Raw genomic sequence first — 25,343 nt, forward strand, 5'->3', positions numbered from 1 at the left:
TTCCTAAAGTCCTCTGCCTCAGGATTCTATGCAATGCAGATTTACAACTTTTTGAAAGTGTTGGCACTTTCTTTTTTTTTTTTTTTTTTTTTCTGAGACACAGTCTCACTCTATTGTTGCCCAGGCTGCGTGCAGTGGCGCGATTTCAGCTCACTGCAACCTCCACCTCCTGGGTTCAAGTGATTCTCCTGTCTCAGCCTCCCGAGTAGCTGGGATTACAGGTGCCCATCACCACACCTGGCTAATTTTTGTATTTTTAGTAGAGACAGGGTTTCACCATGTTGGCTAGGCTGGTGTTGAACTCCTGACCCGTCTTGGCCTCCCAAAGTGCTGAGATTACAGGTGTGAGCCGCTGCGCTTGGCCAGCACTTTTTCATTGATTGACATAGAAATAATTGTTCTAGAAGTATTTTGGGGTTTTGAACAAAGAAGTTACTGTGTTAGTGTGGTTTTCAATCACGCTAACCACACCAGCAACCTGCTCCTCATTCGTCTAAAAAACCATGATAATTTTGAGAGAAGGTCTATAGAAGCAAATGCTTAAAAAACTTAGAAAAGCTGGATAATATATATCCAATATGTTATTGAAATTTTTGTCATGATTAATACCCAGGGCAAAACCAGGACCTAGATATTCTTCTGAATGACAGAATTAAAAATATTACTACAAAATGATTATAAAGCCAGAACTATTTATTTATTTATTTATTTATTTATTTATTTGAGACAGATCTCACTCTGTCACCCAGGCTGGAGTGCAGTGGCGTGATTTCTGCTCACTGCAACCTCCGCTTCCTGAGTTCAAGAGATTCTCCTGTCTCAGCCCCCAGAGTAGCTGGGATTACAGGTGCCTGCCACCACACCCAGATAATTTTTGTATTTTTAGTAGAGACAAGGTTTCACCATGTTGGCCAGGCTGGTCTCAAACTCCTGACCTCAAAGTGACCCACCCACTTCAGACTTCCAAAGTGCTGGGATTACAGGCATGAGCCACTGCACCAGGCCTAAAGCCAGAACTCTTAATGTGAAAAAAGAAATCTAATGTCTGGGCACTCATGGACATAAAGATGGCAACAATAGGCACTGGGGACTGCTAGAGAGGGGAGGGAGGGAGGGGTCAAAGGTTGAAAAACTACCTACTGGGTGCTTCGCACACTACCTGGGTGACAGGATCAATCATATCTCAAACCCTAGCACTGTGCAATATATCTATGTCACAAACCTGCACTTGTATCCCCTGGATCTAAAATAAAGTTGAAAGTTAAAATTAAAAAAAAAAATCGAATGTCATTCCTACACCAACATCACAGGCCTTTGTATGTTCCCTTAGTAATACCTATTCAACCCCTTATGAAGCTCAATGACCTATATCCTCCTATGTTCCAGCATCCTATGAGAAGAGAAGTAAAAAGTATTTTTAAAAGGAAAAAGTCTTCTGCAACCACCCAGCCTACAACAGTGTCCAAGGGCTTTCCTGAGGTTGCCACTTGTGTTTTTTGTATTTCAGTGGCCCCCTGCCAGGCTTTGAGTGTTTATTCCCGAAGGGCATATGGCTGCTGGAAACTGACGGTGGGAAAGATTGAAGAGGATTTGAAAAAGCCCCAAAGAGCTAGAGGAATGAGAAATGCACAGAGATATCAAAGCAACAGGTAATGAGAGAGACCAGAGTCTAAAGGAAGGACACTGAGCAAATTTTGTGATGTCCGGTTCAAGTCCAGAGAAGAGTGACAAAAAGCCATTGTTATCTAATAACAACCCCCCGCCCGCCCCCCGCCTCCCCCAGCTCCTCGAGAAAGCTCTGTCTTGCCACGTCTCGACAATTTTGTCAAAGTTACAACCCGGTCATAAGCTTTAATGAGAAACATGCACCCTGCTGAGGTCAGGAGTTCGGGACCAGCTTGGCCAACATGGTGAAACCCCGTCTCGAAATACAAAAATTAGCCAGGCATGATGGCGGGTGCCTGTAATCCCAGCTACTTGGGAGGCTGAGGCAGGAGAATCACTTGAACCCGGGAGGTGGAGGTTGCAGTGAGCTGAGATAGCACCATTGCACTCCAGCCACGGTGACAAAGCGAGACTCCATCTCCAAAAAAAAGAGAGAGAGAGATCTGTTCAAATCATGAGAAATGCTGAGACCAGAACACCTGCCTTTGACTCCTGTCTTCCGAATGCCAAGCCTCACCCATCCCTTTTCAACAAGTGCAAACCCATTTCAGGAGAGGGCACCGAATCCATCTTGAAAGGACTTGCTCCGAGTTTCAAAGCTGACTCTTTTAAGCTCTTAAATTCCCCTTCCAACAAACAAGCCAATAGTATGTTGGCATGCATTCATATAAGCAGGCTTGGCCCACGCCATATTTATTTAGTCTTCATAACTAGATGTACTAGAGGGTGTGAAGAATAAACCAGCACATCAGCCTTATTGAATATGCTTCCGACCAAAACCATCATTGGTTTGCCTTTCAAAGCCTAATCTAAGAGTCTCTGTCAAGAGTCTCATCTCTTCCTTAGAAGGAGCTCTTTTCCCAGCTCTGGCCCTCCCCACCAAGCTTGGAGCATGGGCCTCACCTGTGCACTTGCAGGTCCGGTGGAAGAATTTTCTTGGCCACAGCTCACGGTCATCCTGGTTTCGTAGGATGTAGGGACCACTCCAGGGCCTTGTGTCGGCTCGCACCTCTGTGCACTGCCCCCGGCCTTGCTGAGAGCCACAGACATTGGCCGACTCTGCACCCAGGCGTGGGCAGCACTCCTTGTTCACTAGGCTGTCCACCGTCATGCAGACTCGGGGGAACTGAGCCTGGGCTCCTGGCAGGATTTTGCCGCCCAAGCAACTGAGCAGAAACCCCCACCAAAGGGGGCTCATGGCTTTATAATTGGGAGAGCTCTCTCTCTCTCTCTTACTTTCCTTGTCTCTATCGTACTTTTCTCCTTATCTTCTACTCTTTCAGTCTTTTTTCTTTTCAGTATTTTTTATTTTTCTTTGCTTTCTATTCCTCTCTTCTTAAAAAAATACCCACGAGAATCACAGAGGTTACACGTGTGCACATGTGTACATGAACGTGCACACACAATTTTATGTGATTCAAACAACTAACAGATTTAATTTCCTTAGAAGCGCCTCTAACAACCAAATTTAATGAGGGTAGCGCTTCTCACCATCTTCCCCCGTTAAGTCAGGCTTTGTCTAATTGAGTTAATTTACAGAGCACCCAGTCATACTACTTATTATGCTGGTATTTCTAAACCCTCTCCCTCCCTCCTTAGCTCTTGACTTTAATTGCCTTGAACTCAGTTCAAAAGCCAAACACCGTGCTGCTTTTATTCTCTCTGGCTTGCCAAGCCACGGGGCCTTGTGGGCTTGTGTAAGGGCTGGGAGAAGCCTTCATTAGGGGGATTAGTATTACAGAAACCCTCATCATTAGCACATGACCCAAAGTGCACAATAAAGGAGATCACTTCTGGCTTTGTTTCAGGAGGGCAAAACCATCTTCTTTATCTGGGCTCATGTGCTCCAGCCAAACTTGTGACCTCAGACATCCTGGGGAGTCAGTAGATGCAGTGAGCTCTTCGTCAAAGACCCTTTACAGAGAAGCTCACATTGCCAACTACAATGCACTCATGGCTGCTTTCTGACATGTGTGCAAAAAAGACCACAACAGGGGGTCATGCAACTTCAAAAATAAAGAAACATTTATTTAGAACCAGGGTACAAGGAATTGCTTTGTTCCACAATTGGGAATCCTCTTCCCTCCAAATAATAACTTACTCTTCTCCTATTCAGCACATCTATGCAGCAATTTTTTTTAATTACATGAAGTAGCATGCCACCAGAAACTCACAATTGTCATTATCTGATTGTATGGAAGGCACTGGAACCATTTGGAATGAAGGCTTGCAAGCAAATCTTTTAGATTAGACTAAAGTGAAGCATGACTGAGCTTCAGTCTAGAAAGCAATGCCTCCTGGTGCTTCTGGAGAATGGTCAGATCAGCAATGGTGGCCACCTGTCAGAACATCCATTTATTTTTTCACAGTGGAAACAGGACTGTCTTGGTAACTGTTTCACAGTGGAAACAGGACTTAGTGCCACAAGGATGCGAAACGGCTTCAGCTAGTTTCTAAGAATATACTTGAATGTAAAGACACATATTGTTATGTTTCAAAGCGAATTCCTAAGGTGAAACAATTATATAGGTATTCCCACCCCCTGTACCTCTGTGCCACCCCTTGATGTTAAGTTGTTGTGACTAATTAAATGGCAATTCTTCTGTCTGACTCCACCAATATCAGCCTGTACCACAGCCCTACTGAATCAGAATCTCTGAGGATGTTCCAGACACCAACCAACCTTTGTTAGAAAATACCTAGGCAGTTCTAATGCTCAGCCAGAGTTGAGAATCACTGAATCAGAATACAGCAGAGCTCCAAAGGAAATATTGCATCAGCATCAGCTAAAAGAGACCATGTGCAATAGTTTCCTGAGGCTTCTGTAACAAATGACCACAAACTGGATGACTGAAAACAACAGAAATCTATTTTCTCACTGTTCTGAAGGCCAGAAGTCTAAAATGAAGATGTTGGCAGGACTGGCGTGTGTCAGCCAGGCGGCTGCACTCTCCCTGGAGACTCTAGGCTAGAATCCTCCTTGCCTTTTCAAGCTTCTGGCAGCTGCTGTCAATCCTTGGCTTAAAACCGCAGCTCCAATGTCTGCCACAGCCCCATGGCCTTCTCCCCATCTGTCTGTGTTTTTCCTCCATGTCTGTTTCTTATAAGGACACTTATTGGATGTAGAGCCCACTCAGATAATCCAGGATGATCTCATCTCAAGATTCTTCACTCAATTACATCTGCAAAGAAGACTCTTTTTTCCAGGTAAAGTCACATTCACAGGTTCTGAGACATGGACATATCTTTTGGGGAAGTCACCATTCAACCTAACACATCATGGGTGGGAAGAAACTTGGGGTTCTAAAATCGCAAAATCTCAGGGGTTTTTGAAACCTTTATTTTGGAGCTCATTCATTCATTCCATGTATATTTATTGACTGACACTTCATGCCAGCATTGTGACACTTGGGAATTTTATTCCAGGTTTTTGTGAAGCCTTGGGGCTCCATAAATGTTAAGATAAAATTTCTTGGATGTTAAAACTGATGGAGTCAATAATTCTCATGTCAGAATGCCCCAGGTCGAAGTCCTAGGATCTCTTTTCTTTCATTTCCACACTTGCTAGATAACTCAGCTAGTCTGAGGCCTTAAATGCAGGCTATCATGACTTTCCAAAATTACAACTCTGACTTTGACCTCAGTTGTGAGCCCCAGACTCATATTATCTAACTTCCTACTGGACCTCTCTACTTGAAGGTTTAGATATTTCTCACCCAAGTTGAGAACTTTTGCTCTCTCCTCCCAAATGTGTTCTCCATTGGTCTTCTCCATCTCCACAAAGAGCAGCATCACCACAACCCTACAAGTGATCTTTGAGTCTTCTCTTTCCCACCTCCCCATGTGTGCTTTCCAATGCACTTCAAGTAAAATCCGAGGTGCTTTGTATGTGCTACTCAAAGTGTGGCCAACAGATCCGTGAATGGTGTGTTCCTGGTTTACATCAAGATAAGAACAATAAGAACAGAAATTGAGAGTCAACACTGGGAAATTTTCATAGCAATTTGACATTGGGATAACATTCAGGCATACGATCAGTAGTTTCACTCAAGAGGGGAGAGTCCGGCTGTGAGGTTGCCAAACGTGCATGGTGATGATCACGGAGCACAGGCTGCATGCAATGAGTCATATGCAGTTGGATCACATGTTAGTCTGTGGCTGGAACTTTTTTTTTTTAATCATTTACCATGGATAGTTTGAGAACTAGCTTAAAAGATCCTCCATGATTTTTCCCTCGCCTGCCTCTCAATCTCTTCTTCTGGATGGCAGACTATTGCAATCACTATTATTCAAACATGCCCCCATTCATTTCCACCTTGGCCTCTGTCTTGCCATTCCCTCTGTCTGGAATAATCTTGCTCAGAGCCCTCAGCTTCTCAGAGAGGCCTTCCATGATATTTTAACACGTCTACAGCCAGCCACCTTCTCTCTACCACACTACCTTATTTTATTTTCTTCATAGCACTTATCACCATCTAAAGTTATCTGACTTATTGGTTAGGTGGCTGAAAGATTGTCTCATCTACTGGACTGTAAGCTCCTTAACTCTGCTGTGTTTTTCCAACATGTGCAACAGTATTTGGCAAATAGAGGCTACTTGATAAATAGTTGATGAATAAATATTCCCAATTCAAAATTGTATGTTCATCAAAAGGGCCTCATTATTATAGTGACTGGTTTTGTATAGATTAAATGCTTTTATTTTGAATATATAAAACACTTAGGCTAATAATGACCACTATTATGTTGGGGGTTTCATATTAGGTTTTATTAAACTGCTGCAAATGTTTGAAAACCACCAACCCAACATCACTACAACCCATGAACTCCCTCCTCAGTATTTCCAACAAAATATCACTAGTGAGGAAGTTCTCACAACATTTCAGGAACAGTTCTAAGGGTGAGGAAATTCTTCCTTTTAAATAAGTTTTTGGCCTGGCACAGTGGCTCATGCCTTGTAATCCCAACATTTTGGGAGGCCAAGGCAGGCAGATCACGTGAGCCCAGGAGTCTGAGATCAGCCTGGGCAACATGGTGAAACCCCATCTCTACTAAATATACAAAAATTAGCTGGGCATGGTGACATGCACCTGTAGTCCCATCTAGTAGGGAGGCTGAGGCAGGAGGATTTCTTGAGTCCAGGAGGTTGAGGCTACAAGTGAGTCGTGATTGCACCACTGCACTCCAGCCTGCAGAAAGGAGTGAGACCCTGTCTCAAATAAATAAACAAAAAAAAGTTTTTAACAGTAAGTATAATTTAAATGTAAATTTAAACATAAATGTTAAATAAAAATTTCCTTCCCCAATTCTTTCATCAAAAGCCTTTGGTAACCCAGTCAGGCTCCATAGACCGGGTACAGTCCATTTCCCACAGGCGTTTCTCCCTTTTTTTTTTTTTCAGACTAAATATTCTCCATTCCTTTCCATTTTCTTTCATATGACTTAGTTTGTTCTTTGTTTTTGAGACAGAGTCTCACTGTGTAACCCAGGCTGGAATGCAGTGGTGCAATCTTGGCTCACTGCAATCTCCACCTCCCAGTTTAAGCAATTCTCCTACCTCTGCCTCTCGAGTACCTGGGACTACAGGCACCCACCACCACATCTGGCTAATTTTTGTATTTTCAGTAGAGACGAAGTTTCACCATGTTGGCCAGGCCGGTCTCAAACTCCTGACCTCAGGTGATCCTCCCACCTCGGCCTCCCAAAGTGCTGGGAGTTTACAGGTGTGAGCCACCGTGCCCGGCCCATATGACTTAGTTTTAAATCTCCCCATCAGCATGGTCTTTTTTACGGACAACACAGTTCACGATTTGACCTCTGACTGCAGGTTTCTGAATGCAGGTTTCCCATAACTTAATTCAACGTTCCTGCTACGATCTAAGCAAAGATAACCGAAAAAGAATTACCTTGTAAGCTTTGCTAGACAGTCACATCACCTCATCAATTTTGTCTACATCCACTCAGGCTAACTCACGCTGCAGTTAAGACCTCAAAATGTTATTTGGCTTATAAAAGAAATGTTTATTTCTTATGCAGCTGCACATCCACCACATGTCAGCTGTGACTGTGCTGTACACTGTGTTCACTCCAGGACTCAGGGGGAAACAGCATCTTTTCATTCCTTTCATTCTGCTAATTTTGCGTCAAAGTAGAGGTCAGTGATGGGCCACTACTTGGAAGAGGTCCACCTTACTCACGTCTGCTCCCACCCCACTGGCAAAAAGCAAGTCCGCGGGCAAGACAGCTGCTCTCAAAGACAGGGGTTCTGTGAGGATGGCCCCTTTAGGGAGAGTCAAGAAGTATTTTATTTTTACTGCATTTGAAATCAACTTAAAGCCTTATGTCATTTTCATATAGCTTTCACAAGGCTGCCTTAAAGTCAGATGCCTCTCATATCCCCATCTGCTCTTCTATTTGTATGGAGTTGCCTTTTGAGGTCTGTATTAGTTTGCTTTGGCTTCCATAACAAAATGCCATAGAGTAGATGGCTTAAACAACAGAAATGTACTTTCCCACAATTCCAGAGGCTGAAAGTTCATGATCAAGGCATGGGCAGGGTTGGATTCGTCTGTCAAGGCCTCTGTCCTGGGCTTGCAGAGAGCTTCCCTATTGCTGCCCCGTGCCATGGTCTTTCCTCTCTGCACATGCACTTCTGGTGCCTTCTCGTGTGTCTAAATTTCCTTTTTTTATACGAACACCGGTCAGATTGAGGCCCATCCTGACGACTTCATTTTGAACTTAATCTCCTCTGTAAAGGCCCTATTGCCAAATACAGTTATATTCTTGGGTGCTGCAAGTTGGGACTTGAATGTAGGAATTTTGGGGAGGATGCAATTCAGCTCCTAACAGGGTGTAAATGAAAGGGTTTATTTTGCCTCTGTCCAATGTTGTCATATTAAATGGGTGTGATAAGCAATGGGATTTCTCTCATTCCTGCCTTTGTCCTAACTACACATTTGGTTGACCCGTCTTTATTGTCTTCGTAACCCAATTCATTGATGAAAATGACCGAATGTCAAGGTCCATGGCAGGACTTGAGACATGTCACTCAAACAAAAGCATCTCACTCTGGCACTCTGCTGGGGGGCGGTGGGGGGGTGGCCACAAGAGGAACTTCAGGGGGATCTTTGAACATCCTGAAATTGTGAAGAAAATGTAGCATGGGTCTTTTTCTGTTAAGAAGATTCATAGATTTTGTTAGCTTCTCAAATGGATTCATGACCCTGCCCTTGAGACTTTAGCACAGGTAGAACCTTGGAGGGCTCTGTGAGAGAACTTAGAGACTCTGAGCATCATCAGTGTTTCCAAAGGATGTCATGGCCATTAACCACCAGTCTGCTTGTCCACAATGGAGGCACCTGTATAGTTCACTGCCTTTCTCCTAGAATGGCAGAGCCCCTGAGCTTTCCTGTACTCACCTGGTCTTAAAAGAAAAGCCTTAAATACTTAAAGGAAAAGGCTTAAACGAAGCTGCAATCCCATCAACCTTGCACAAATACAGTGTCTGGCACATAGGAAGCACTTTCAAAATATCTGTTGAGTAAATGAACCGTCATCTATAGTATCCTCCCCAAATTCACAATCATTCCTAATAAAGGCAGGTCACTCTTTCTCTCACGGAAACACCCAGTTTGAAGTCCCATACCTTGAAGGAGAGCAGAGAAAACAAAATGGGACAGGAAGTAATAATACTAATGCTTGATAGGTGAGAAAGGGCTAAAAGTATTGATTATTTAGCCAAGAGAATTGCTAGGGAGTGACTGATTTTCAAAAAGATAAAGAGATTTACTTTGGATTTGGAAGGATAGGGCTGCAGGTGATCTATACGTTGTGAAGTGCTCAATGTCATTGGGTTTGTGGTCTTTTTTAGTTCCTATGCGTTGCTCGATTGCATGATTTTAAAAGTAAGAAAGCAGCTTAATGTATTAAGTCCCTACTATGCTCCAAGCACTAAGCTAAGAGTGAGTATGTAATGTTTCTAGTTATTTATTCACTGGTTATTATCCTCATTTTACAGAAGAGGAAACAGAGGCTGCCAGACCTCGGGTAACAAGCTCTGTGACAGAGCTGTGTTTTCCTGACTCCAAAGTTGTGGTCTTTTCACCATGTCGAGTTGTCAAACTCATCATTTTCTCTGGGGAAGTCAGCACAGTGCCTCATACGAAGGGACTGATGGAAACTTACAATCTCTTATCTCCTACTCCATGCCAGGTACTATGCTAAGCTTGCTTTCCTTACCCTTTGTTATCTCATTTAAATTCCAAGAAACTGCTGCTTGAAATTTTAGTATTTCTAATTTAAGTGAATTGATTTAATATTGCTACCCTAGATGGAAGCCCTAAGCCTAAGAATAGAATTAAGAAATCCTCATTCTGATGGAGGAGATTGATTGAAGTTGAGAATAAGGGTTGGGCTCCTCCTAGCCTTGCATTAACTAAATTACCATTTAGTATTAAGCCATCAGCCTGCATTAGGGCATGATTTGGAAAAACGTCCTGTGAAACTTGTAAGGTATTTTTAATATCATCAAACACATTTCCCAATGTCATTTTATGGGGATCCAGGGAGAGATTTCTTGCAGGCTTCAGTATCCAGGAAAGCTGTACTTCCCCATAGAAACCAGCTTATCCAGGACTGTTGGACCATGTGAATCTTAGGATGGTGTTTCTTTCTTTACCTTGGCCAGTTATGAAGCTTAGAGCCAAATTTGCAGCCCCCACATCAAGCAACTGATTCACGCAGTATCTACTTTAATATTCTCCTTCCCTTATGTTCCTGGGTTCTGGGATTCTTATTTTATCCTTTTGCAAATTTATGTATTTCCCTGGCTTGTCTCAAATCCTTTGAGAAATAAGACAAACACACACACACACACACATTTCTGTGTAAGTGCAAAGGTAACAAACACCCAGCCAAGTTGTTGTTTACAAAACAGGGCTTAGAGAAGAGTTCAAGAAAAATCCCTAAAAATTTGGTATAAGTGAATACAGACCTAAGGACATAAGCTAAGAAGATCTCAAATCATAAGCATGACTGTAATTAAACATTGCATTATTTGCAAAAGAGAAAGTCTTTGTTAGAAACTGAACAGCAGAATCCAAGAGGGGATATCTCATGGGTGTATTGAGGCCATTGGTTACCAATGGAAGCCATCGAATCAAGGACTACTATAAGGAATGTTCTGAAATCCAATAAAGAGAGGCAGCTGTGTATCATACAGCTTAATAGTCTGAGGGTAGAAAAGTGCCTTATTAGAAAGCAATTCATTTTACTCTCTCTTTTTACAGCTGAGGCAAGACTAAGTGAAAAGGGATGTTCTGCATACTTTCATTTTGCATGCCGGCACCTAGCACCAACTTGCACATAAGAAGGACTCAATGTATGTTCATGACATACTGAATTAGATACCTTAGAGAATTTGTAAGTGGATGATGCAGGGCAGACATGCATAGCCTTGGAGCTAGGATGCCAGCCTATGCCTTCCTGTGCCAGTCTATGTGTTCAAAGGAGGAAAAAATGGCTCAAAGCCTGGGAAGCAATTGAAGAGAATGGTAGATGTGTTAGAGCCATGGCTAAGATTAATACAGAGAAAACATATGCATCTTTCTCCTGCTTGCCAACGAGTTGCCTGCTCTTTACTCCTGTGCCTCTGAATGTGAAAATCCTCCCGGTTTTTTAGCCCCTGCTCACCTTCCCTGTCTGATGTTTTTTGATCTATTCTTTGCTGCCTCATCATGGGGAAAAGAGATTATTTTTTTCCCTGTGACCAAGTTGTTTCCTAAATGCTGGACATCTGTGCTGATAAGAGTTTTGCTTTCTATACCTAAGAGCCTTTTCTATTCTTGGTGGTATGAATTGTTCTTCAGAGGAATTAAGGGTTAGAAATAGGATGTGTGGTCTGTTATTTCAGTTGAGTGCATTTTTTTCATCTTGAATGCATTTTTTATAGTTCATCCTTAAGTCTGTGTTTATACACCAAACACTTTTTAATTTCAGATTTTGCATCATTTATCTTTATATTAATCTTAGTTATTTGCTATGCACACTGTGCCCTCTAATTCTTATTTTATCATTGTTTTTTATGCTTCATTCTGGTACATGAGTATTCAATTTGGATTTTTACGTGTACCCTTATAATTTAATGACTGATTTGGGTAAGCAATAGAGCTACTCCTTCTTCAAAATACAGTTCTGTGGGAGGGAATCACTCTCTTCCTGCTCAATTCTGATCAAATCCAGAAAATACCACCTATACATTTGTAAGAGGTTGTATGGGCTGAAAAAATATATATATTTTTAGACAACTTTAGTACTAAAGGATCTACCAGGGTTTATAGATGTACAATTTAGACTGTTCAGGGTCTAGAAGGATTTCCAAAATATGTTGTCTGCCAGGCACGGTGGCTCACACCTGTAATCTCGGCACTTTGGGAGGCTGAAGCAGGAGGATCACTTGAGCTCAGGAGTTTGAGACCAGCCTGGGCAACATGGCGTAACCTATTTCTACAAAAAATACAAAAATTAGCCAGGTGTGGTGGTGCATGCCTGTAGTCTCAGCCACTCAGGGAAGCTGAGATGGGAGAATAGCTTGAGCCCAAGAGGCAGAGGTTGCAATGAGCTGAGATCGCATCACTGGACTCCAGCCTGGGTGATACGGCCAGACCTTCTTGTCTAAAATATATATATATATATATACACATATATATACATATATATACACACACACACACACCATATATATACATACATATACACACACACATATATACACATACATACACACACATATACACACACAAAGACACATATATATATAGTCAAGAGAAAAACATAAGGTATATAGCTATGAACTCACTATGTTTATGCTAACATGTACATGTGAGGGAGTGGGGGCAGGGAGTATGTCTGTGTCTGTGACTTGTCTGTGTCTATCTGCCCATCTGTGTGTGTCAATGTGTAGAATAAACACAAGAAACTGGTTGAGTGCTGTCTGTGGGAATGGGCCTAATGGTGTGAGGAACAGGAGCAGAAAGAACAATTATTTTCATTCTATATTTTTGTACATTTTGAATTTTGAACCATGCATGTATAGTACTTAGTTTAAAAATTCGTTAATAAAAAAAATCAAGTTAAAAAAATTTGGAATGATGAGGACTTGTGAGGATGACATTACATAAAGGAGGAATTTCCTGGAAGTATTAAAAAGAGTATAACCCAGTCAAAATCCCAGCAAGTTACTTTGTGAATAAGGACAAACAGTAGAGGTTTATATGGAGAGGCAAGAAACTTACCAGTTCTATGACCCTGGACAAGTGGTTATTCTCTCTCAGCCTCAGATTCCTCATCTGTAAACCCAAGATGAAGATATCTACTTAATAAAGCATAATTTTAAGGATTAGATATGGCATTGGATATAAATTGCCTAGCAGAATCTGGCACACAGTAGGTACTTAGCACATTTTTATTACTTCCATTAAACAATGCCTCAAATTTCTACATTGGCAAACCACTGGCCTGACCCATTATATTATTACTCGTTTGAAAAATTACTACCTTCATAATCAGTAGCCCATATGATCTCTATTTCAATGGACAGCCAGGAAGGGGTGAAAGATCTTGCCAGAGTACTGAAAAATCCTCTCCACTGAGAAAATTTTGATTCTAGGAATGATTAATACACATACACACACACGTATACACATGTCTAAGCATCTAATTATAAGTACTTTTAATAATTTTTTTCTGGAAACTAAATAAGTATTTATAACTCACACATAGAAGATATTCTTGTCCATAATGCAATATTACTACCCAGAAATGAAGTAGTTTTCTTCTTAGATTCTGCTTAGTCAAATGATGATACGCTATGTTTACAGCTATGCTATTCTGTTAGCCTTGGAACTTAGGAATCTCACTAATTATGACAAATATAGGTGGAGGCAAGGTTTAAAGAAGCCACAGAGAATGAATAAACCAGATAGGAGCCCTCTTACTAATTTCAAGAGCTGACAAAAATAAATGCTATCATTAAAAATAAGGAAAAATCTTTTTCAAAAATTTCTTGACCTGAATCTGGTGGTTTTACACCAAGTTCATTACTTTATCATTGCTGTCAAAAACCAACTAACCAAAGCTGGGTGCAGTGGCTCATGCCTGTAATCCCAGCACTTTGGGAGGCTGAGGTGAGTGGATCACGTGAGGTCAGGAGTTCTAGACCAGCCTGACCAATATTGTATAATCCCGTCTCTACTAAAAATACAAAAATTAGCTGGGCATGGTGGCGCACGCCCATAGTCCCAGCTACTCATGAGGCTGAGGCAGGAGAACTGCTTAAATCTGGCAGGTGGAGGTTGCAGTGAGCCGAGATTGTGCCACTGCACTCTAGTCTGGGCGACAGAGCAAGACTCGGTCTCAAAAAAAAAAAAAAAAACCACCTAACCATGGTGTCTGTGTCTGTCTGACATTTGCTTTAAAAATGGCTCTTCTCATTGAATCTCACCTGCACTCATTCAGTTACTTTTCATGGACCACGTGTGCATGCACACACACACATACACAAAGCTAAAAAAACCTCCAAACTTTCATAATAGAAAAGATATATGTACTTACAAATCATAGCAGACAGCTGCCTAGTAAATGTAAATTTTGTTGTAATGAATTTTTCGTTTCTAAGAAGTATTCTAGTATAATAAGGAAGACACACTGAAAAGCAGTAGAAAACAAGATAATTTCTTAGAGGTTTCAGTTTACCTTCAATTATGAGTTTATAATATGTAATATTTTTGTAATCACAAGATCTATTGAATTCAGGAAAGTTACCTATTTATTTATGCCATGAAATGGATTTCACCTTGAGCACCAATGATTCAAAGGCCAGGTTGGAGCTCAGCAGAAGAGTATGTAATAATGGAGGGGTAAGCAACCTTCTTGTGGAGACATTTAGTCCTCACCGAAGACCGGAAAGAATACAAAGATGTCAGTGAACAAGAAAAGTCAGGGCGCTTTTAGGGACTGGGAACCATAGAGAGTAAAGAGTTCAGAGTAAAGCTTCCACAAACTGAGTGCCTCAAACAATAAAAATTTATCATCTCACGGTCCTGGGGCTAAAAGTCTAAGATCAAGGTGTCAGCAGAGCCATGCTCCCTTTGAAGTGATAGGGGCAGATCTTTTCCAGGCCTCTCTTCCAGCTTCTGGTAGTTTCTTGGCTTGTAATATAGAACTCCAATCTTAATATGATGTTCTTCTTGGGCTCAAGGCTCTGGGCCTGAATTTCCCCTTTTATGAAGACACCAATATATTAGATTAGGGGCCCATCCTACTCCAGTATGACCTCATCTTAACTAATTATTACCTGCAACGACCTGACTCCTAAATAAGGTCACATTCTGGGTTACTCAGGGTTTGGGCTTCAGCATATAAATTTGAGAAGGACACAATTCAACCAATAACAGATAATAAATGGTGAAACTGGGCATCAAAACTCAAATACGCATTCTCTTTTTACAACCAAGTCATCCTGAACACATCCGCAAACTTTTGGGATTAGAAGGAGTGTTGGTATGGGTCATGCTGTATGGAAGAGAAACTGAAGAGAAGTGGGTCACCATCATAAGACTTAGCTGCTTTCTGGTGACATGAAGAATTCTGCTTAATCTCACGGAAGTGCCAAATTGGGTGTAGGGGAGTCTACTTCTGCAAAGGTTAGCATTCGTCAATCAGTACTGGAGCTCCTCTCAGAATTCTACAGTTAGTCCTATGCATGGTCTCTGTGAACCATATTACCTCATAAATTTTAGATCTGGATGAGAAGTTAAAGATCATTTAGACCAATACTCTCAAGTGAGAAAATCAAAGCCCACTCAGAGTTTAGAATAACTCATTCACGACCACAGAGCCTCGGCATCCTGATTCATAGTGCAGTGCTCTTTTCTCTCACTGGACAACCAGGGGTGAGTAAAACATGAGATCTCTCTTACTTGTTATGGACACGTTTTTCTCCCCTCACCTTTGTCTCAAGCATCGCATTTGTAAAACTCACTCTTAGCTCATCGTTCTCCCAACTCAACAGTTAAAGGCAGATACACAGAAAGTGCTCAGTATTTATTGAATGAACTTATAAATGACAGCAGAGAAGCAGCGAGCCTTAAAGATAAACTTCAACTGAAATATCCAGGTGGCCTCTTGAATCACATGCCCCTCCCTCTCTACAGAGGGGTCCACAGAACTCTTTTGCTTCTTCTAAGTTGAAGGTGGTTGGGTCTTCTCCTCATAGATGTTTCCTCTGAACTAAGCTTGAGGTTCCCAGAATGGCAGCAGCTCCTCTTCCTGCAGGAGATTGGACACCTATTTGTGTTCCAGGGCAACATGACTGGCTATGCCTGGGGGCTTCACTCCCTGCCTTCTGTTAATATTTATATCTAATATCTAACACAGTGCCTAGCACAAGTAACTGAATGATAGACCATGACTATTACTTGGACTACAGGATCCAAGTTAGTTGGGGATGGGAACTTATTCCAAATTACTTGCTAATGTCTTCCAAATCAAACCCCCAAATTTGAGGTTTAATATAATTTTTTTCACATTATTTATAAGAAACATTCATTTTAGAAAAACTGAAGAACACAAAGATGTACAGAAAAGAAAATGTAAATCACTCATAATCTCACCATCAAGGAATTATTCTAATTAATCTTTTGGTGTTTATCATTCCAGATGAAAATATTCATTCCTTCAATAGCTTTTTAAAACCTAATTGGAATTATAGTATATATATTTTCATAGTCTATATTGACCCCTGATCGAAGTACATATTGAAAATGCTTTTTCCAAATTTGCAGTTGTCAAAGTACAGAGGAAGGAAGTCTGAAATCTTTGCTCAATCAAAACATGGCAGTCATAGAGAATGGCAGCACCCAAGGCATCCATTGTGCTTGGAAGGTTCACTGTATCCAATGGTGAAAAATGCTTCACATCTGTGCTCAAGACAAGAGAGACTCTTTTGCAACATGACCCCGAAGAAAAGAACACTGTGGGCTATTTTCAGATCTAATATACTCTATAAGATGGTTTTTGATATTAGGGCACATCTCTAATTCATATTATTAGCCATCATCCTAAGACTTGCCAGCTTCTCGAAGTTTAGACTTCTACAGGATCCAAGGGAAATGCCTGCCCCCCACGACTTATGCTGAGTGAAAAAAAAACTGACAAAAATAGTACATATAATCATTTATATAAAATTCTAGAAAATGCAAACTAATCTTAAGTGATAGAAAGCAGATGAGTGTCGGCCAGAGGACAGAGTGGTAGGTATGGCTGTGAGAAAGGAATTCCCAAGGCATATGAGGACTATGACAGATAAACATTCATTACCTTGAGTGTGATGATGGTTTCACTGGTGAATTCTTAGGTGAAAAGTCATCCAATGGTAGGCTTGAAATATGTGCAGTATATTATACATCAGTTATACCTCAGTCAAGTTATGGTGACATGCACAAAATGACATGGACAGAATAAAATGTATATTGCTAAGTAAAAGAAGCCAGTCTGAAAGGGCTACATATGATATGATTCCAACTACACAATATCCTGGGAACATCAAAACTGTGGAGACTGTGAAAAGATCAGTGGTTGCCAGAGGCTTGTAGGGAGGGAGGAAAAGATGAATAAGTGGAATGCAGCGGGTTTTTAGGGCAGTGAAACTATTCTGTGTGATACTGTAACAGTGAATGCATGTCATTATACATTTGTCAAATCCCACAGGGTGCACAACACAAAGAGTGAACCCTCATGTAAACTATGGGCCCAAGTTAATGATTGTATCAACAGTGGAAACAGTGGGGCAGTAAGAGGCTGTATGGGAACTCTTTCTACTTTCGGCTCAATTTTTGTAAAGCTAAAACTGCTCTAAAGAATAAAGGCTATTAATTTTTTTAAATGTTTAGAGATGCCAAAAGCTATAAAATTAGGAGATTCCACCTAAAAGTCTGGATCTCAAGCTCATCCCAAAAGACAAGAAGCTCCAGAAATCCTGCATTAAGCCCACTCATGGCTCCCCAGGATCTCACAGCTAGTGCTCCTCGTTGCCATACATTGCCACCTGGCCCTGCAGGCCTCACAGCTTTTAACATCTGCCTTCTGTGCTTGGCCTCCCCGATCCTGGCTCCTAGCCAGAGCCCAGGAAACAGTTTCCTTAGAGGGGTATTTTGATTCCTTTGTCACTATTCCCCAATCTGCATCCTTTCATCATTTTGTTTGTGCTCCTTAAGTCTATTTTAGGTGTAATCAGCCTCACTGATTTCACTAGGGATTCTCTGAGACTAGTTTCTCCTCTACCTTCAGGGATTTCCCAGGCAGGGAACGCCTAATTGATATTATTTGCTGATCTCCTCTTCCTTCACTCAGTTTTGTCTCATTCCTGCTGTATACCCATTCTCCTTGCAACAGCAAAATTAGGAAGTAAATGTGTGGAATTTTGTTTAACCCTTTACTCGCTAGCCTCCTGCAGGTCTTCCCTAGCACTAAGTTATCATTTACTCTGAAAACTTTCTATAATATAATGAAGGAATGATTCACTGCATTATAGAAAGTTTTTAAAGTGTTAAAAAACAGAAGCAGAAAGTAATTAATCACTACTCCTTCACTCAGAGATAACCACAGCTTACATGTTGATATTTATACATTTAATCTTTATTCTGTGCATATACATAATTGAAACAAAATTATATTACATTCTGCATTATTTTTTCCATTTAACAATATGTTATGCATATTTTTTAATATGATTTTGAAGGGTTATAGAATACTCATTGTATAGTAGATAATTATGATGTCATAATTGATTTAATTTCCCTGTTTTTGAATATTTAGCATTATTTACAGCTTGTCACTTGTATTAATAATTCTGCAACAAACATCCTCGTCAATTAATCTTTGCCCTCCTCTATGATATTTTCCATGAGTTAAATTCCAAGAAGCAGACTGTTCAACTACATGCTGATTTATATTTTCTTTTTTTTTTAAACAGGGTCTGGCTCTGTCACTCAAGCTTGAGTGCAGTGGTGCAATCTTGGCTCACTACAACCTCTGCCTGCCAGGCTCAAGCCATCCTCCCAGCTCAGCCTCCTGAGTAGTTGGGAATACAGGCATGTGCCACCACACCTGGCTAATTTTTGTATATTTTGTGGAGACAGGGTTTCACCATGATGCCTGGGCTGGTTTCGAACTCCTGAGCTCAAGTAATCCACTCAGCTCAGCCTCTCCAAGGGCTGGGATTACAGGTGTGAGCCACCACAACCGGCCTTACATGCTTATTTTTAATGCTTTTGTTATATGTTCCCAAATTGCCCTCCAGAAAGAATGTACCCACTTCTACTCCCAAAAGCAGAGCGCCCAAGACATAATTTCATCTTTAAGCCAAAACTTCAAATAAAAAATGTATTCCATGTATCATCAAAGTTTAAATTTTAGTGAATGTAGGAGCACTTGTCAAAATGTAAGATGCAAAAATTCAAAGAGAAAAGAAGAATATAACATGCTACCTTTTGGGAAGATGTCATGACACTAATATTACAATATTTCTGTTAAAATATTAATTTTTACCCTCTCTCCAACTGTATTAATCATTCCACAATTGTGAAGAATGTACTATCTCAAAGGGAGAGAGAGACATGGTTCAACTGTATAAGCTTTTTGGAGTAATAAGAAGTTGAACACAATAACTTCATATTTCAACTATGAGGGTTTTCTTTTAAATCTGGTTATAAATAATTTGATATGGCACCCCCTTAGAATTCATGAAGGGATGGCTCTGCAAGGCTAGTGAAGCTGCATGGTAAGTCTGTTGCATAGAAGTCTATAGAGCAGGCTCTTCCCAGAAAGGAACAACGCGCCTCTGATCGTTGCCAATTGACTCTTCCCTGCCTTTCTCTGCCCTATTCATTGTGCCATCAGTATTCACTTATTGTCAACAACATGCTGATGTTACCCAGCCCTTTCTTCTGACCTCATTCTGAACCTTATAAAGTGTGATCCAGCTTAATCAACTCAGAGATTAAGAGCTGTAGTCTATACTTGTTTTTGGAATGGATCCTGGCATTATTTATTTTTATTTTTATTTTAAGATGGAGTCTCACTGTCACTGGGCTGGAGTACAGTGCCATGATCTTGACTCACTGCAACCTCTGCCTCCTGGGTTGAAGGGATTCTCCTGCCTCAGCTTCTTAAATAGCTGGGATTACAGCCACACACCACCACACCCGGCTAATTTTTGTATTTTTAGTAAAGACAGGATTTCACCATGTTGGCCAGGCTGGTCTCCAACTCCTGGCCTCAAGTGATCTACCCACCTTGACTTCCCAAAATGCTAGGATTACAGGCATGAGCCACTGCACCCGGCCGGATTCTGGCATTATTAACATTTTCACTCATCTCAAAGAACTCACAGTGGCATGTACAGACCCTGTTGATCTTCAAGTATGGGCTGGTGGTAAGGGACATAATTTGGATATGCTAAGGCACAGAAAAATGAGACATGAAGGAAGATATTTATATGTGGTACAGTTTGCATTTAATAGGTTGAGCATCCCTTTTTAACTGCTAAAGCACTAGAACTGCAACATGCCTAACCTGCATGTTCACCATGGGAAATGCACAACAGCAGGCTGCAACATGCTCCTAGATACCAGGACTTCAGAGCACAATGGATACTCGGCTTCTGCAGGCTCTGGAAATAGTGTCTAGTGGGCTGTGAATACACCTGGAGCAGAGGAGAGAGAGGAAAGCTGCAGGCCTCAGTGCTCCTTGCTGTGCCCACACAAGTGCTGGACGTCCTTCAAGACTCACAGGGAACACGTTAAGAGTTGAACTAAATTGTGTCTCATAAATGTTCTTCAGTCGAGCCTCTGGGAAATCTGTGTTGGTTAATTTTATGTGTCAACTTGACTGGGCACCCAGACATTTGGTTAAACATTTTTCTGGATATTTCTGCGGGGTATTTTCTGGATGAAATTAACATTTAAATGGGTAGACCTTAAGTAAACCAGACTGCTCTTCATAACGTAGGTGGGCCTCATCCAACCAGATGACGGCCTGAATAGATCAAAGAATGACCTCCCCTGAGCAAGAGGGAGTTCTGCCAGCAGACTGCTTTCAGACTTGAACGGTAACCCTTCCCTGGGTCTCCAGCCTGCCAGGCTACTCTGCAGATCTTGGACTTGTCAGCCTCCATAATCAAGTGATCCAATTCCTTAAAATAAATCTGTCTCTCTAGGTAAATAACAGTTGACCCTTGAACAACATGGGGTTAGGAGCACCAACTCCCCATGTAGTCTAAAATCCAAGTATAGCTTTTAACTCCCCCAAAACTTAACTACTAATAACCTACTGTTGACTGGAAGATGTACCAATAACATAAATAGTCAATGAACACATATTTTATATGTATTAGGCACTGTATTCTTACAATAAAGCAAACTACAGAAAATAAAATTTTACTTAAAAATCATGAGGAAGAGAAATATATCTACTAATTAAGTGTAAGTGGGTCATCATAAAGGTCTTCATCCTCATCTTCGCATTGAGTAGGCTGAGGAGGAGGAGGAAGAAGAGGGGTTGGTCTTGCTGTCTCAGGTGTGGCAGAGGAGGAAGAGGTAGAGGGGATGGAAGGGGAGGCAGGAGAGGCAGGCATGCTCCATGTAACTTTTATCAAAAAAAACTCCATGTACAAATGGACCTGTGCAGTTCAAACCCATGTTGTTCAGGGGTCACCTATATGTGTGTGTGTGTGTACACATGTGCTTGCACATATACATCTTACTGGTTCAGTTTCCCTGGAGTACCTTAATATGTCTGCTCTGCACTTTTCAGTGGAGGATATTCTCAAATGCAAAGAACAAGCTACCTTTTGGAGGCCTAAGTAAGAGCTGCTGTCCTCAGGAAGCAAACTCAGAATCGAGGACAACAGCCAGACAGAATCCTAAACCTCTATTCCCTCAAGAAGGGAACAATCTTGGATGAGTGAGATCCCCAAAGTTGGAGTGTCAAGAGTTGCATGTGGATAAAATATGTGAGGAACCCACTAGATTAAGCGCCCTGGCTACTCCATCAGTGAGGGAAAACAGGTAGACCAAGCATAATAAGAGGGACTTTTACAGACTTTCTCCTCAATCCCACAGTTAAAATTGTCAAAGAAGTGAACAAATAAATTAGAGCTGAGCAGAAAATCTTTAGGAGCTGTTATGGACTGAATATTTGCATCCCCTCTCCCTGCTCCAGATTCATACTGATGCCCTAATCCCAATGGGATGGCATTAGGAGGTGGAGCCTTTGGGAAATGATAAGGTCACAAGGGTGGAGCCCTCATGAATGGGGTTAGTGCCCTAATAAGAAGAGGCCAGAGAGAGCTTTCCTCTATAAACCAGGAAGAGGGCCTTCACCAGGAACCTGACCCAGCTAGCACACTAATCTCAACTTCCAGCCTCCAGACAGAACTGTGAGAAATCAACACTTGTTGTTGAAGCCACCCAGTTTACAGTAATTTGTTACAGCAGCCTGAACTATGACAGGAGCTGTGTACATTTGAGAGGTGAAGCCAACTGGACTTCCTGGGTCGAGTGAGGACTTGGAGAACTTTTCTGTCTAGCTAGAGGATTGTAAATGCACCAATCAGTGCTCTGTGTCTAGCTAAAGGATTGTAAATGTATCAATCAGCACTCTGTAAAGACACACCAATCATCGCTCTATGTCTAGCTAAAGGATTGTAAATGCACCAGTCAGCACTCTGTAAAAACACACCAATCATTGCTCTGTGTCCAGCTAAAAGGATTGTAAATATGCCAGTCAGCACTCTGTAAAATGGACCAATCAGCACTCTGTAAAATGGACCAACCAGCAGGAAGTGGGCCAAATAAGGGAATAAAAGCTGGCCGCCCCAGCCAGCAGTGGCACCCCATTCGGGTCCCCTTCCACACTGTGGAAGCTTTGTTCTTTCGCTTTTCACAATAAATCTTGCTGTTGCTCACTCTTTGGGTCCACACCATCTTTAAGAGCTGTAACACTGGCTGCAGAGGTCTGCAGCTTCATTCTTGAAGTCAGCGAGACCACAAACCCACCAGAAGGAAGAAACTCCAGACACACCATCTTTAAGAGCTGTAACACTCACCGTGAAGGTCCGCGGCTTCATTTTTGAAGGCAGTGAGACCAAGAACCCACCAGAAGGAACCAATTCCAGACACACATTTATCTTCCTGATTAAAACTTGGCATAAACATTTAGCATAAAGAAGACTAAAAGCATAAAGATATATGCTCCCATTCCCAAAGCAATAAAAGGACCAAAGGAGTGTGCATGAGAGTGAGAGTGTGTGTGTGTGTGTGTGTGCATTCCCTCCAAAGCACCAAGCAGTGGCTGTTGATGGCAGTATAAAAGAATAATTTTCTCTTCAGGATGTTCAAAAGCAAACCTGGCAGCATGAATTAGATGGCCTAATTTTAAACATACAAAACACCTCTAGTTTTTAATGAACAAATAAGCAAAGTGCACCATCGGTGGCCTAGACACCATTTCAGTTTTACACTGGAATCAATAAGTTAGGAATGATTTGACTCCCAGAGCTAGCCTCAAGTCCAAGCCATGGAGAATATTAAACTGACCTCCCCTCATGACTCTGGCCAACCCTGTGTTCCAGCCCTTCACTCTCTCCATAGGAGAGGGCTGCACCCCCACTATGCTCTAACCGAAAGCACAGCTGGCCTTCCCTCTTCTCCTCAGATTTATTGAGGTTATAACTGACAAACAAATATTGTATATATTTAAGGCATCCAATAGGAAGTTTTAATATACATATATGTTGTGAAATGATAATCAAGCTAATTAACATATCCATAACATATAGTTACCTTTTTTGTCTGTGAGAGAACAATTAAGATCTATTCTTTGGGCAAATTTCAAGTATACAATAGAGTATAGTTAAGTATAGTCACCGGGCTATACACTAGATCTCCAGAGCTTATTCATCCTACACATCTGAAGCTTTTACCCTTTCATCAACATCTCCCCATTTCCCTCACTTCCCATCCCTGACAACAACCTGTATTAGTCTGTTCTCATGCTGCCGACAAAGACATAGCCGAGACTGGGTAATTTATAAAGAAAAAGAGGTTTAATGGACTCACAGTTCCACGTGGCTGGGGAGGCCTCACAATCATGGTAGCAGGCAAGAGAGAAAATGAGAGCCAACAACAGGGGGAGCCCCTTAGAAAATAATCAAATCTCGTGAGACTTATTCACTACCATGAAAACAGTATGGGAGAAACCACTCCCATGATTCAATTATCTCCCACCTGGTCCCTCCCACAACATGTGGGAATTATGGGAGCTATAATTCAAAATGAGATTTGGGTGGGGATACAACCAAACTATATCACTACCATTCTGCTCTCTGCTTCTAAGAGTTTGATGTTTTTAGATCCCATATATAAGTGAGATCATGCAGATTTTGTCTGTCTATGCCTGGCTTATCTCACTTAGCATAATGTCATCCAGAGTCATCCATCCTGTTGCAAATGACAGAATCTCCTTGCTTTTTAAGGATGAATAATATCCCATTGTGTACCACATTTTCTTTGTCCATTCAACCGTTTATGGACACTTAGCTTGTTTCCTTTTCTTGGCTATTAGAATAATGCTGCAGTAAACATTGCTCTTCACTTTGTAAATATATCTTCATTTTAAAAAATCATTCAGATAGGCAAATGGAACAAAAGCAGAATAGCATAATGCACCACTCTGTGACAACCCCATTAACATTTGGTGACGATCCTTCCAGACTTTTCTACCACTGCCATCCTCACACAGTGATTTTTAGTTTCTTTTTTTTCTAAATAATTGTTCTTTTATAGATTTTAAAAGAATTTGGCACTTTGGGAGGCTGAGGCGGGCAGATCACGAGGTCAGGAGATAGAGACCATCCTGGCTAACATGGTGAAACCCCATCTCTACTAAAAATACAAAAAAAAATTAGCCGGGCGTGGTGGCGGGCACCTGCAGTCCCAGCTACTCAGGAGGCTGAGGCAGGAGAATGGCGTGAACCCGGGAGGTGGAGCTTGCAGTGAACGGAGATCGCACCACTGCACTCCAGCCTGGGTGACAGAGCAAGACTCCGTCTCAAATAAATAAATAAATAAATAAATAAATTAAAAATAAATAAAAGAATTTGGAAATGTTCATCTCTCTGAGCATTTATTTTCATTGTTTATAAAAAGTGGATGGTGTTCATAATACCTCTCTCTGATCAGGCTGTCGGAAAAATTAAAGAAGTTAGTGCCTCTAGTACATAAAAAGTAAGTTGTCCTTTCTACTCGCCATCTGTTCCTCCTTTCTACTTTCCTTCCTTTTTGACTTATTCCTTGAACAAATGTTTATTAAGCACCTACTGTATGCCTGGCCCTGCACTAGGCACCAGGCTCACAAGGATGGGGAAGAAGACAGCCATGGATCTTGCAGTCACGGTACTTATGCAGAGACAAAGACAGAGACAGAGAGAGAGAGAGAGAGAAAGGAGAGAGAGGAGAGAGAGAGAATGAGAACAGGCTTGCAGAAACTCCTGGCAAGACCACCAAACCTAGAGAGTGAGGGAGGGTGTCCCAAGCAGAGGGCACAGCATTACAAAAGCCAAA

The 25,343-nt window shown here is 41.4% G+C and overlaps 1 protein-coding gene across 8 annotated transcripts in view; it reads right to left on the minus strand.

The window, feature by feature from the left end:
* DCT (dopachrome tautomerase) overlaps positions 1 to 25,343 on the minus strand; it is a 141,194-nt gene that overhangs the window by 67,149 nt on the left and 48,702 nt on the right. For 6 of the 8 annotated variants that reach the window (XM_055096901.2, XM_034936851.3, XM_003832022.5 and 3 more), the window contains 2 exons: positions 12,957 to 13,010; positions 2,569 to 5,598 (listed from right to left, as the gene is read on the minus strand). The exons of the other annotated variants lie outside the window; for them this stretch is intronic. In XM_055096901.2, coding sequence (XP_054952876.1) covers positions 2,569 to 2,863 — 295 coding nt within the window. In that variant the 5' untranslated portion in view covers positions 2,864 to 5,598; positions 12,957 to 13,010. The remainder of the gene's footprint in view (positions 1 to 2,568; positions 5,599 to 12,956; positions 13,011 to 25,343) is intronic. 8 annotated transcript variants of the gene reach the window in all.

The sequence above is a fragment of the Pan paniscus genome, chromosome 14 (genome assembly GCF_029289425.2).
Source record: "Pan paniscus chromosome 14, NHGRI_mPanPan1-v2.0_pri, whole genome shotgun sequence".
Lineage (NCBI taxonomy): Eukaryota > Metazoa > Chordata > Mammalia > Primates > Hominidae > Pan > Pan paniscus.